Source organism: Olea europaea, chromosome 5, assembly GCF_002742605.1.
Source record: "Olea europaea var. sylvestris chromosome 5, O_europaea_v1, whole genome shotgun sequence".
In the NCBI taxonomy this organism is placed as follows: domain Eukaryota; kingdom Viridiplantae; phylum Streptophyta; class Magnoliopsida; order Lamiales; family Oleaceae; genus Olea; species Olea europaea.
Window position 1 is genome coordinate 10,481,129 of NC_036241.1, and position 14,738 is coordinate 10,495,866.

General features: G+C 33.6%; 1 protein-coding gene across 1 annotated transcript; it reads left to right on the forward strand.

Moving 5' to 3' along the window:
- The first annotated feature begins 7,827 nt into the window (after positions 1–7,827).
- On the forward strand, positions 7,828–9,019 carry LOC111394603 (protein MIZU-KUSSEI 1-like). The gene has a single exon (XM_023020503.1). It carries the CDS (start codon positions 7,873–7,875, stop codon positions 8,857–8,859), a length of 987 nt encoding a protein of 328 aa, XP_022876271.1. The 5' UTR covers positions 7,828–7,872; the 3' UTR covers positions 8,860–9,019.
- Positions 9,020–14,738: the final 5,719 nt, after the last annotated feature.

Here is a 14,738-nt window from a genome sequence, read left to right on the forward strand (position 1 = left end):
CACCCCAAATGGGGCCACAATTAATATTAAGCCACTGTTTGCTTTCCATTTTAATTTTAATACATTTTTTCCTCTTTTTTCTGTATAATCACTCGTTTTTCTTTTAATAAAATAGGGGAACATTACATATTTAATGTGGTTAAAATATATAATTTCAAAATTATGAAAAATGTTTTAATACTTAAGAAATCATGTCATAATTAAATTTTATTAAATAAATAAATAAATAAAAATATTTTATTAATTACATAACTTAAAGTTACAATATTATATACTTAATAATCACATTTATGTACTAATCACAATTACTAAATACTCAGGTCACAAATTTCATAAGTTATAATTTTATCATCTGTCACAAATTATTAAATTAATTCGTCATGAATATTTTTCAGTCACAATTCACAAATTTCATATATCAAAACTTTTTTATTAGTCACAAATTATCAAATTATTTTTCAATCACAAATCTCAAATCACAAATTTCATAGATCACAACTTTTTTATCAGTCACAAATTAATTATCAAATTAATATATCACTATTATTTTTCGACCACAAATCAAAAATTTTATAGGTCAACTTATTTCATAATCACAAGTTATTAAATTAATTGATTACAAGTTATATCTCGATCATAGTGATTAGTCACGACTAAAAAAATTTGTGATTCGTTATTACACATTTTTAGATCATTATTGTTTATTAGTCACAAATTATACATCTTATTGGTCACATATTATTATTGGTCATAAGATAATCGATTTATTGGTTACAATCATCCAAATAGTTGATCACGAAACACTCTCCATCTCATTTCATCCCATCCCAACCCCCAACTCCACCACTAACAACCACCATCATTTGCACATTTTAATGCAACAATAAATTTCAAACTTACTGTTCGCTAAAATACACACCGCAAGTGCACGGGTTGCGTTCAAATAATAAAGTAAACCTTTTAAGTCCGAGTTGTCGATCCTTTGAGGAATGTACAGTTTCGATTACATAACTCTAATTAATTTAATTCTAACAATAAAAAGAAACACACACAATTAAAAATATAATTTTAAAGTAAGTAAATTAACTAAAAAAAACTACAAAATAAGAAAATATAAAAGTCCTGAGAATTTCAGAGGAAAACGTGGTTGGGATTCATGATTTCGTTTAATTGTCGCCTAATTAATTTCTCCACAAGTCAATTAATGAATTACTCATTTACAATGTTAGATCCGGTCTTCCAATTTTAGTTAATTACCTCTCTTGAACAAAATTAATCATAATTGATTGGTTTAACCTACTATATGTCTATGTCGATTAAAACAAAACAATCGCATTAAATATTCTCTCGAACAATGTACAATTTACTAAACACATTCATTCATTGGTCACATAAATGAAAATGCATGAAATACAATAATAGGAACACATGAAAATAAGTAACTTTATATTAAAGAGCAAATATTAAAATTAATCAAGGCTAGGTTAATCTACAATCATAAATCACAACACAAATAACTTAGCTCATTTTATATATATGATAGCAAAGGAGAATATTCATACAATACATTGTAAATATGGCAAAATAATCGAGAAAATACAAGATTTAAAGATAAAAACTTTTTTGAAGCTTGAACTTGATTTTCGCAAATATTTCTCCACTCCTCGATTGAATCTCCTTTGCGTGCTCTATGGTTTTCCCCAAAACACCAAGAAAATGGAAGGAAAAAGAAGAGAAGAAGAAAGAAGAAGAAAAGTAAAAGAAAAAGAAAAAGGAAGAAGACCCAGCTTAAAATTGACCAACAAAATCGTATTTAAATGGCCAAAAATTGTCTAAGGTGAAATTGCGGAAGAAGACCCGAAATTTAAGCGGAATAGGCAAAATTAACGGCGCGCGCACACCGTTAGAGGCTTTTGGGATCGAGAGATCATCAATGGATTCCCCCGCACGCAACATTGCGCGCAGGCATTCTTCAAATCTTTTTCCACTTAGTCCTACATTTAATTGCACACAAGACCCCTCAACTTTGATCATGCACAATCTGGTCCTCAATTTTTGATTGCCATATCACTTTTGCGCTTCAAAATTGCAACCCTAGGTCCTCGAACTTTTGGTACTTGTGCGCTTTGTTCCAACTTCACATTTTTGTACGCTTTTGGTCCCCTTTTTTCTCCATTTTGCCTTATTCTTTTTCCTTGGATGATTTTTAGCCTACAAAAGCAGATGTTACCCAATTGTAAGTAGAATTTCATTTATTTTATCAATTATAAGCATATTTAGGTATCTAATAAGTGTGTAAAATACACACTTATCACTTACTGTTGTCTCCTCGATCCAGATACTACACTTCCAAAGCAGCTTCCAGCTTTCATTTCTTTGCCTTCCAAACTAGATCCACCACCATCGCTATGCTTCACCAATTTACCACCATATCTCCCACATTCAAATTATCAAAACACAGATCCTTCTCAAATCTAAGCAACTATCAATCCCAAACCACCCAAAAACTACGTTGCGATACGATGATCAAAACGTCATCATTGCTACCCAGCGACCCTCTTACAGTCAGTACTCCAACCCATTCCATCCTACCCCGCTCCCCCACCAACACCACCACCATCACCAACAACATATTTATAAACTTTAATGCGATAATAAATTTCAAACTTATCATTGTCTCCCAAATGCAAATGTTGCACTTCTAAAGCAGATTCCAACTCTCATTACTTTGCCTACCAAACTAGATCCACTACTATTGCCACTCGTCAATCACCAGATTCGCCTCCAGTTCACCACCATATCTCCCACATTCAAATTGTCAAAACATAGGTCCATCTAAGATCTAAGCAACTATCAACACCAAACCAGCCAAAAACAGAGTGCAACATTATTTTATTGAATAATGTATGGTTGAAAAGAAGAAAGAGAAAAATATATTTTGAAAATAATGGGGATCAAACAAGGATTACTTTAATTTTATAATATTATTATTGGTTGTACTACATGTACATAATAATTTATGCACACATGATTTGATTTGATTTGATATAATTAGGTCAGAACATTTTCAATCAAATAAAAAAAATTCCCACTATTTTTTTGATACACCATTTGTATGTAAACCATTATGTATGGTTTACATACAAATGATATTATTCCATTATTATCATCATCATTATTATTATTATTATTGAATATTTGAATTATCGCCTTACTTTTGAATAAAAAAGTTTTAAACATGATTTTTGAATTGGAAAATTAAAAAAACTTGTGGAGGTGTAATTTTCGAATAAAATAATATTGCATAATTCAAAACTTTTCTTTCTTTCTTAACCACATTCTCCCAAAAAATTACTATTTCAAAATATAATTTTTTGAAAACCTCATTAAAATAGGGCCAAGGAAGAGCACATTTGGCACATACTACTAAACGAAACTGAATAAGATGCCAATTTTTTTCTCTTCCAAGTGTTACCCAATATCAAATAAGTTTTGAATTATTAATCCTAGTAAAATTATTTAATTAATTAATTGGTCATGACATAGCATACACCTGCAAATATTTAAAATTGATGTTGAATCACACATAAGTATAGCTGAACAAACAGATAAAAACATTGTACAAAAATTATCAATTTCCTATTCAGTCCACTTCAATATGTAATTCACACATCTTAATCGCCTTATTTGAATAAACCATAAGTATATCTTGTCCTTAACACGTCCATTGACATAGGATAAGGACGGATCTGAGATTGGATCCAAGATCGGGTTATAAAATTTCAAATTGGACTACTAAGTGGAAAAAAAAATTTACACATAAAAAATTGGTTTTTTACCAAAAAAAATAAAAAAATACCTTTAAACAAAAGTTGTTGGGCCGGGGGGGGGGGGGGGGACTATAGCCCCACCCTCCCAATCCCCAAATCCGTCCCTGACATAGGATCCACATAAGGAAAAACACTTACCATTCGTTGGTTATTAACGACATCTCGAAAACGTATCGGTCTATCTATACTATCAGAGAGGGAATATCGGGTATCTCGTCTTGGAGAGAAACTTCAGTGGGAAGCAGTGCAACTGTCCTATCAGGGTGCGCTATCTCTGACGGGTGGCCCACACACCTCGAGGTTATTAGCGGCATCTCGAAAACGTCCCGATCTATCTAAACTATTAGAGAGGAAATATCGAGTATCTCATCTTGGAGAGAAACTTCAGCGAGAAGCGGTGCAACCGCCCTATTAGGGTGCGCTACCTCGGCAAGTGGCCCACCATGCACCCCTAGATGTGTGGGCCACCCGCCGAGGTGGTGCCTCGACATTGGATGGGCTCATCACGTGGATGGTGAGCCCACTTCACTAAAGATTTAGTCCTTGTCTTGAGTATTGAGAGTCTATTTGACATGATTTTTAAAAAATTAAAAATTGTTTATGAGAATATCAAGTCGTTTGGATAACTTTCTCGTACGTGTTAAGAAGGCTCTACTATAAGAAGTAAAAACAAAAAACAGAAAGTCGCCCCCCGGGGCACAGCTCAACTTGTGGATCAATCAACATTGTCTTGCTTTCAGCAGCAGAGTGGATGTTCGAATCCTGATGGGAACCTGCGGCCAGATTTATTTGGTATGGAGCAATCACTTTGGAGGAGGATATCTTGTGCGCAGAAGTGTACAGACGGTGAGGAAACCTGTAATCCAGTTGAAGCATAACCCGCAATTTACCCCCTCCAAAGTTCTAGAGGCAAGGGTCTTGGGAGTCCAGGATTTAATCTAGTGTAAACTGTGATACTTGGATATTAAAAAAAAAAAAAAAAAAAAAAAAAACAGAAAGTCCGTCAAACGGGTGCCAAGTAACCACTATTTAATTTACATCACGCTGTCACGCTAAGGTTTGGATGGTGCAGGAATGGTCGCACTCAATCTGTAGAGAGGCCTCGACAATTTGGATTTCGGACAGATTCTGAACTATTTGTTGAGAATAAATCTGACAAAATGAAACAAATTTGTATGGACCATAACATAGGTACGAACTTTTTCTAGCAAATAACAATTAATAAAGTGACAATTTAATTCGAATATAAATAAACATCACAAATTAAATAAAAAAATCATTAATAAACCAAAAGAAAATGCTTCACATAAGCACTAGATTTAATTATTACCTCCAACAAATAAATATTTAAATAGAACTAGCACTATCAACTTGACACTCATTTCACTCATTTTTTTTTCTTTTTTATATTTCACAATATATTTGTTTAATTTTACCTAATGTATTCCAAATAAAGAAAATTATTAAATTTCTAGAAGTTGGGTATCACAATGCAAATGATCAAATTATTTAAATTATGTAAAGCAGAATATTGAATGTTATTATCACAGCCATAATTTTTCTATTCAAAAGTGATGCAATTAAAGAGGCATCAAAGATTACTTTTTGTGTCCATCTAGAATGAAGATTAAAATATGGATACGAATATCAAAATTTATCAAGATTAAGACTTAATTTCTTCTTGTTGCACCACAACGTGACATCAAGTAGTTAGTATTTTCATTCTCGATTAGAATATGTACGTACTTCAGAATATGATTGGACTGTATGATGAATAAAATTTTAACATGATTTATATTGCCCGATCTAACTCACTAATATCAGAATACGAGGTAAGAGAGTTTCAAATTTGAAACTCATGGTCTCTTACCATCTAGACTTGTTTCGTGCATGTTTCATTGTTTAGTTGTCCCTCCCTCAATTTTTTCAAGTCTTCAGGAAAATGGAAAAGAACTTAAACGACACCCACTCTATCTAATATGTTGAGGTATTAACTAATATTTTAGAAACCCATTTAGGCATTGATTCGAAAAATATAAATATTATCGGGTCTAAGAATCGAAAATGGATTAAATCGACTATGAAAAAATGTACTAAATAAATAATAAAAATTTTGTTTTACTTTTTGAAAAAGTAGAACTTGGAACAATAAAATAAGTTCTAGTTCACTCGATTCTTGGTGAATCTATCGGTTTCTTTTTCTTTTTTACTGATTTTTTAGTTTTTGATTTTTACAATGAAACCAGACTAGTTCTCGAACTCATTTTCAATTTTTGCGGTCGAACTTGCGTGTCGAATTCCAATATCATTGATCATGACACAATTATTTATAGACTATTCATTTGCAAATTAATCACTTATGAGTGTAACCCACAATTATAAGCAGGGCATATCTACATTGGATTTGAGTCAAAAAAGATAGTCAAGAAACCCCTTTCACTCACTCTCCTGCCTCAAAGCAACTCCCTTTAATTCCCTGTCCCACAAGAAAGTGAAATAACTCAAATTATGTCTCCTTAGATTCCTTTCTTTATTTCAAATAAAAATTAAAACATCCTCTGAGTGTCTTTATCTTACTGTGGCCGTTCTTATTATTTTTTCCCCACTGCTTTGTCTGTGGGGTTGCTTGTCTTTACTTTTATTTCCTTTCAGATTATATGGGTCAAGTACATGAATCATTTTTTACCACTCTGTTCATTTCATGAAAGATTTAAAACAATTAAATTATTAACGATTAAGATAAATCGTGTTAGTTTTGATCTATCACTCCTCTAACTTGTTATACCGAAATCATATGATTCGTTTGAACGAGTCTTTTAAGTCTATGCAAGTACAAATCGGATAATTAGAATAAAAAGATTAAGGGCATATTTTAGATTTTTAGTAAATTTTGATAAAAGTTGATAAAATGAGTTGTTGAAAAGTTGTGAATTATATGAAATATGTAGTTAAAATTAATTGTTGACTTTCACTTGAAATTTTTAGTAGATTTTAAATTGAACCAAACAAGGGCATGGTAAAGTACGATTTGCCCCTCGGTGCAAAGAACAGGAGTGAGGTTATCTCACACCTTACTGGCAGCCGCAGTGGGAGATTCGATTCCCGAGACAAGGAATTGGACTCCTTGTAGGCGCAGTGTACAGGCAGCTATTGTTCTCTGATCTGTTGGGGCACATCCCGCGATTTACCTCCCTCACAAAACTTTAGGGGCGGGGCGATGAGGGCCCTCAAGGTTGAGGTTCAACTTTTTTTTTTTTTTTTTTTAGAACGATTTTTTTAATTTCTTAGTCTTTATTTGGTAAGGATTAAAATTCTAAATTTTAATTAAAGTCAAACTCAACAATTTACCTTAATCACATATTTTATAGGATCCTGAACTTTTCAATCACACATTTCAGTAACTTTTATTAGAATATGATAAAATTTTCTGTATGGTGAGGAATAAAATCAGATTTTTAGCATATGTTGTTAAAAATTGATAAAATGTATGGTTGAGAGTTAATTTTTGGTCTTAACTAAATTAAAATTTTAATTTTAATTCGACCCCCAAAAAAAGTTTGGGGGGGGGGGGGGGGGGGGCCCCAAAGGTTGGGGTTAAATTTTTTTTTTTTTTTTTTTTGAAGTACGATTTTAATTTCTTAGTCTTTATTTGGTAAGGATTAAAATTCTAAATTTTAATTAAAGTCAAACTCAACAATTTATCTTAATCACATATTTTATAGGATCCTGAACTTTTTAATCACACATTTCATTAACTTTTATTAGAATATGATAACATTTTCTGTATGGTGAGGAATAAAATCAGATTTTTAACATATTTTGTTAAAAATTGATGAAATGTATGGTTAAAAGTTAATTTTTAATTTTAACTAAATTAAAATTTTAATTCTAATTCTAATAAACATGGGTTTAATGTTATTTGGTTGTCTAATTCAACATATTGAAAGCGTTGTCACAAAAGTATAAAAAGAAACAAAGGGGAATCTGTCCCTACTCGGCTACATTTTAAAGACTTGCCATCCTCTTTAATTTCCTTTCACGGATGAAGATAATCATGGCCAAGAATAATCAAGACATGTCCTCCAAGAGGCATTTCCACTGGACAACAAAGGTCACTAATGAAGATGATACATTTCCTACCTTAAACTCTTCAAACCCTACTGATCAAGAGAACCCTCCACAAGTTCAAGACTTCAAGTCTCCCGTCCCCGACGAGAAGAAGGAAAACGACACTGTGAATCCCCTACAAGATCCAATTTTCAAGTCTTCCATCCTGGATGAGAAAAAGGAAAATGACACTGAGACGCGCGATCAAGAGAAAAAGGAGACGCCCACGCAAGTTCCAATCTTCAAGAGTTTCGTCCAGGATGAGAAAAAGGAAAAGGACACAGTAACGCGAGAACCAGCAGGTCATCCAGGGCTGGTGGCAGCAAAGAAAAAACTGCAGAATATTGCAGTTTCCAGGATGCGGTCTGTCCTGACAGCGTTGGGGAAATCCCCAGCCCGTGGTGACGGCCAACAAGCACTTGGATCCCGAGTAGTCGGGACCCTATTCGGGCACAGACGGGGACATGTCCATTTTGCATTCCAGAAAAATCCCAGTTCAGAACCAGCTTTCTTGATCGAACTGGCCACTCCAATCTCCGGCCTGGTTAAAGAAATGGCGTCCGGCCTGGTTCGTATTGCCCTGGAATGCGATAGGGAAATGGACAAGAAACCGATGAGGCTCCTGGAAGAACCCCTGTGGAGGACATACTGCAATGGGAAGAAATATGGATTCGCAACAAGAAGAGAATGTGGGGAAAAAGCCTGGAAAATATTGAAAGCTGTGGAGCCAATTTCAATGGGGGCAGGAGTTTTGCCTGCAGAAAATAATGGAGATTTTGGTGCAGAATCTGATGGCGAAATAATGTATATGAGGGCCAAATTTGAAAGAGTTGTAGGGTCTAGAGATTCAGAGGCATTTTACATGATGAATCCTGATAATAATGGGGCTCCTGAGCTTAGTGTTTACTTGCTTAGAGTCTAAAGGAGCAGCCATGGAAGCTCTGATATTACATGTATGTTTAATTACTTATTTTTGTGTTTTTGCTTTTCTGTTATAGAATATGGAAATTGGGGTTAATTTTGGGATGGAAATGTGTTATAATAACTTATAACTTAATTAAGCGTGCCTTTTTTTCTTCTAATGTCTTTAGATTCACTTATGATTATTTTTCTTGCACAGAATCATCTAACATGGTTGAAAATGTTCATGATTCACATATATTTAGCAATCAGTTATACTACATGTACGACTGGGATTGATAACCTTGATTGACAGCCATACACATGGGAGAAGAGCTCACACTGAATAAAAAAATCGTGGATCCTTCATCCTGTAAGCACGTTGTCAACAACGATTGTATAACTAGAATAATTTATTTAGCAATAAATTGAGCATTTTTATGAAAGGGTATCTTGTTATCAATCTTGAATTGAGAACGATAGTCCATTGAAGGTAAATCTTGATTTGAGATTTTGCTCAAAAAAAAAAAAAAAAAAAAAAAAAACTGGACTTGTGTTCTCGGGAAATTGACACCTACAAGTCTTATAATGCAATACGAGACACGGCAAGTCTAGAAATAAAAGAGTGTAACCTGTCTACTAGAATTCTAAAACTACTAATATCAAATATTCACTTCATACAAGATAACTAAAGGGGAGAATAAAGCTTAGGTCATAAACCTTTCAAAAAGGTGCCCTGAATCCCGATCCTTCAATATTTGACATTGTCATCCCAAAATTTTGCAAATATATGCCGTATAAGGACCTTTGAATGAAATCCTTCGAAAACTCTGTCAGTTTACTAAAATATCAATGATTGGCGTTCAATTGACTATTTTTAAAAAAGGCAAGATGGTCTCTTCACATTTAATTAAAAGAAAAAAAAAAGAAAGAAAATAATTAAAAAGGGAAAATGTTGTTTGCGACTTTGGCTGCCACCACCCCATCCCACCTAACCCAAAGGCACCACCAACCATCACCACCCATGACCAACAACCAATCGTGAACCATATGACGACAATTGGATTGCGAATTCGAGGGAAGAAATACCAGAAAATGATAAACAAACAGGGGCCTGTCCCTATTAGAGGGGCCATTGGGGCACCACATAGGTGCCTGTCAGCCCTTGTTCGAATAGCATGGCCCAAAAATGCCATTGATTTTTGTAACAAGTAGTAAAATTTCTCCATCCTGAATCTAACCCTAGCCACTCCGATTCTAGGGAGGAAATCAGGTCTTCTAATTGAAGATGGGGAGTGGTATAGTTGGATTTGGGGTTGTGGTGGTTAGTCGTAGGTGGTGGTAAGATGGTGAGGACGATGATTATTTTATTTTTTATTTTTTCAAAGTTATTTTCGTCTACTTTTTTTCTTTATCTTTTACAATTCTTCTCTTCTCTTTTATCTTTTTTTGTATCTCTTTTTAATTATTTTAATTGTCTTAAGGGTAAAAATACAATTTTGCCATTCTGAAAAGTGGACAACTGCAATTCAGGAACCTACTCTGATGGAAGTCCATCCAATAGCCCTTGATCCACGTATTTTCGCAAACTCTTTTGAAATGGTAGTGCCAAAAATAGAAAATGAGACCCCATATGCAAATTTCTCTAAACTAAAGCACTAAAAGATATTTGACTGGTCAACAAGCACTTTAATCCCATTAAAATCTCGTTTAAAAAGTGATTCCTTATCTCCTATACCAGTCAAAACACACACATAGACAAAGCAATTTAGAACAAATTATTGATCCCTTGCCATTTTCCTACTTTATGTAAAAGAAATTCATTTTTTGGATATTTAAAGCAAGCGCAACAACTTCTTTTCTATCCGTGACAATTTGAACTTTTTTTTTCGAAAACATTGAAAGATGTTTCAAACAAACATGTATCAGAATACGACAAAATATATGTTAGTTGTTATTTTGTTGAAATTCTTCTATTAATTGAGTTGAAGATCGACCACAAAGAAAAGTTGACTTCAAATCTTCATAAATACAAGAATAAAACGCAAGAGAAAACTACTTTGTATAAAAATTTTATTCAATTTGATACATAGAAAAAATTTCAACAGACTTTAAAAAATTGGGCTTGGGGGTAGATTTGGGCTAAGCCCAGTCCTGCCCGCCTCCATCCGCCCTTGGATAGGTGGGATCCAGTCCAACATTTTACTCAAATGTAATTAACATATAACATCCATACCTTTCAATATTATTGTACAAAACGTTCTTATCTTTCATTTTTTGACATTTTCACCCTTAATTACACATTTGATTGTGCAAATAGTCCTTCTGTCCATTTTCTGTCAATTTCCCTATTTGTCAACCCCAAAAAAATCAAATTGACTAAATATTTAAAGAGCATATTAGTAACTTTCTATTTACCACATTAAACTATTAAAATAATTTATTTTTTTTAAAAAGGAGAGACTTTCTTATCATCCTCACCCAAAAATCAACCCAAACCAAAATCATTCTACCCGTCTCTCACCATTGGCGCCAAAGCAAATCGTCGACGATTGTTGATGCCAACACCAACACACGCATTGTAATTGTATTCGCCACCACCACCAGCACCCATATTCATTTTTTCAATAAATAAAAAATAAAAATCGATTAAAAGTCCAAAGCAAATGACCAACATCCATATTCATTCTCCTATTTCTAAATGGTATAGTTCAGTCATTCCATTATCGTCTTCATTGCAACTCTCAATCCCTTCCATTTGCAGATGCAAAAATAGGTGTCAAATTCAAAAACAGGGTTAAACATGTGAAAACTGATTTTCAAATTGCATTAGTTTGTGGGTTTGCTTAATTCGAAAGAAATGGCTTTTTCGTTATTCAGTGAAGCTGAAAATCTCATGATATACATGGGTTAGGAAAAATGTGGGTAAAGGGTTTTAAAATTGGGGATAATGGCTAGTTGGTGATTTGAGGTGGTGAGTCGTGGCGATTGCGGTGCGTTTGTGGGTGGTGGTGCCAAACATCGTTGGTGATTTGCATTGGCGCGGGTGGTGAAAGATGGGTGGAATGATTTTGGTTTGGGTTGGTTTTGGGGTAGGATGGAGTGATAAAGAAGAAAATCATTTTTTTTTTTAATTTTTAGTATTAAAATTTAATTATTTTGATAGTTTAATGCGATAAATATAAAGTTACCATCCAACTCTTTAAAAATGTGGTCAATTTGATTTTTTGGGTTGACTAAAAGAGATATTGATAGAAAATAGATGGAAGGACTATTTGCGCAGCTATAATTAAGGGTGAAATTATCAAAAAAATGAAAGCTAATGACGTTTTGCACAATAATATTGAAAGATAGAAACACTACGTGCTAATTACCCTTTTACTAAAAGTATCAATTTAATATAAGTTTAAAAGGATTTTCCCGAGTCATACTGTAATCTTGACCGTCTCGAACCTAACGCAATATGCTCTCCGAATGAGTCAACTCACTACACTGGACTATACAAGTGGAAGGGAGCTCACCATATTTGCACATGTTTTCGTCCTCCAATCTTCATTAATGAAGTCCCAAAATCAATTTCAATTCTTAGCATGTTCCGCTAAATTTAAAAGTAAGTAAACACTACTTTTTAAATTTTTTTTTTGTTTTTATTTTTATTTTAATGAAATAAATAACTTATTATAAAATTAACCCTTAAGTTAAAAATAAATTTTTACTTACAAGCAAATTTTTTAAGTTTAGCCAAACATGCAATTGGTAGGGCTAGATGTGGATTGGGTCGAATCGATTTTGGACCCAAGTTTAGCCAAACATGCTAATAGGTAAGGTTGGACATGGATTGGGTCGAATCGATTTGGACCAAACTTGGACCCACCCCAAGATATTCGATTTGAGGAGAATTAAACCAACTAATCATCCACAGGTTGAAACTTGACCAAACATGTTGTGACCAATAGGTTGATAGTATAATAGTAGGTAAGGCTGGACGTGGATTGGGTCGAATCGATTTTGGACCAAACTTGGATCTATCCCATGATTTTTCGATGTGAACCCGCCTAGCAGTGATGGCTACAAAACTCACAACAAAATTGTTTGAACCCAAGAAAGCTAAAAATAATCCGATTTTGGATTTGACACAAAAAATGATGAACCAAGCAACCAACTCAATCGACGGATTTGTTGACCTCTTGATTACACAATTTATGAATCTCACCCAATGTTGAACGCAACAAGAAATATTCTTGATAAGTTCACAATTGCTCAATGAAGAAAAAGAATTTTTGAAAGCAAAATTATGCCTCTCGATTCAATTCCAATAATATCAAAGTTATGTTACAATGGAAGTAATGAAAACTATTTATACTAAACTCAAAAACAATGTTTAAAATGGAATAGAAGACTCAAAGATCACAGAAATATCAATTAAAATAAAATTATATCGCAACTAGGAAGTTTCCAAAAATTAAAAATCGCATCCCAAATTTTTAACCATGTGACCTCATAGGTCGCATAGAAGGTACAATTGAGCCTCAATTGTTCATGGGATACCACCATGCGACCACATGGATAGTAACACTATGCGATTATATCGCAACTAGGAAGTTTCCAAAAATTAAAAATCGCATCCCAAATTTTTAACCATGTGACCTCAAGGGTCGCATAGAAGGTGCAATTGAGCCTCAATTGTTCATGGGATACCACCATGCGACCACATGGATAGTAACACTATGCGGTCGCATATTGTTGCGTTTCACCTCCATCTTCGGCCGCCTATAATACGTTGATCCAATTAGTTTCATCCTTCGGCCCCAACATGAAACTTGCCTCTTTTCGCGCCACGATCGATGTTTTATCAATTGTTGATTGCACAAGTAGTCCTATCGCTTGATTTACCCGTTTTGCCCTCCCACGCGTCATTGGACCTCCTTCGAGAATCAACGGATCTCATCCCGGGCTTGTGTTCATTGGGCTCGTCTCTTGAATCACATCATATTTGATTTGTGGAGAAATAAACCAAACTAAGTAGACACATTAGCTTTCAAAGTCTAAGTCATGTTACTGATAACTTCCTCATCATGGTAAAGACTAATAAAATAATATTCGACATAAATTCTATTTGAATTTTAGATCAAGGACGCTATCGATAAGCATAAATTGGTTCAAAATTCCCTTCCCTTCCCAATACTTATCGATTCTTCTTAATGTTAGAGGTCATTTCAACCAATACTTATCTACCATGATTGTAGATTTTTTTTTTCTCTTCAATCCTTCACTCATGCAAACTAGTCTCAAAACTTATGATTCTAAACAACACAAAACTTCAAAATGCGCTTATTAAGCTTCCAATCAAAATTAATATAGTATATTGTAAGAGTATATAATCAACATCCCATTGGAAGTCCAAGTATCGGTGGCAATAGAAACTCTTTGATAGTGAAATAGAAAAGAAATATATCATTTTTTTAATTCTTTAATCCAAATATAAGTAATAAATGTCTCTAACAATAGTACTATCTATATATGAGATGGGGGCTCAAACTGAGGATATCTACACTACAAATAGTCTAAATTCACGAGTTTCGACAATTTTAAAAGATATTTCATCCACATTACCATGTTAACACATGTAACTCTACATTCTTCCACACTATAACCAATAGCTATAAGATTGCATCCACTACCATTCTTTCAGATCACAAAAATATGATTGTGAAGTTAGAGTGTCAATTCCATAGGGATTGTAATTTAATTTTATACTAAGTACTATAATTGTGTAGCCTTTATTTTATCTAGATGAATGAATTTTAGAATCAATGTTTTATCTAAACTAAGGATGATTGTGACGAATTCAATTAATAAACACAAGTTATACGAATTAATCTATATAGGAGATTCTAGGGA

Bases quoted from the DNA above. Each gene is read 5' to 3' on its own strand.
- LOC111394603 (XM_023020503.1), top strand. From the start codon at position 7,873: ATGAAGATAATCATGGCCAAGAATAATCAAGACATGTCCTCCAAGAGG.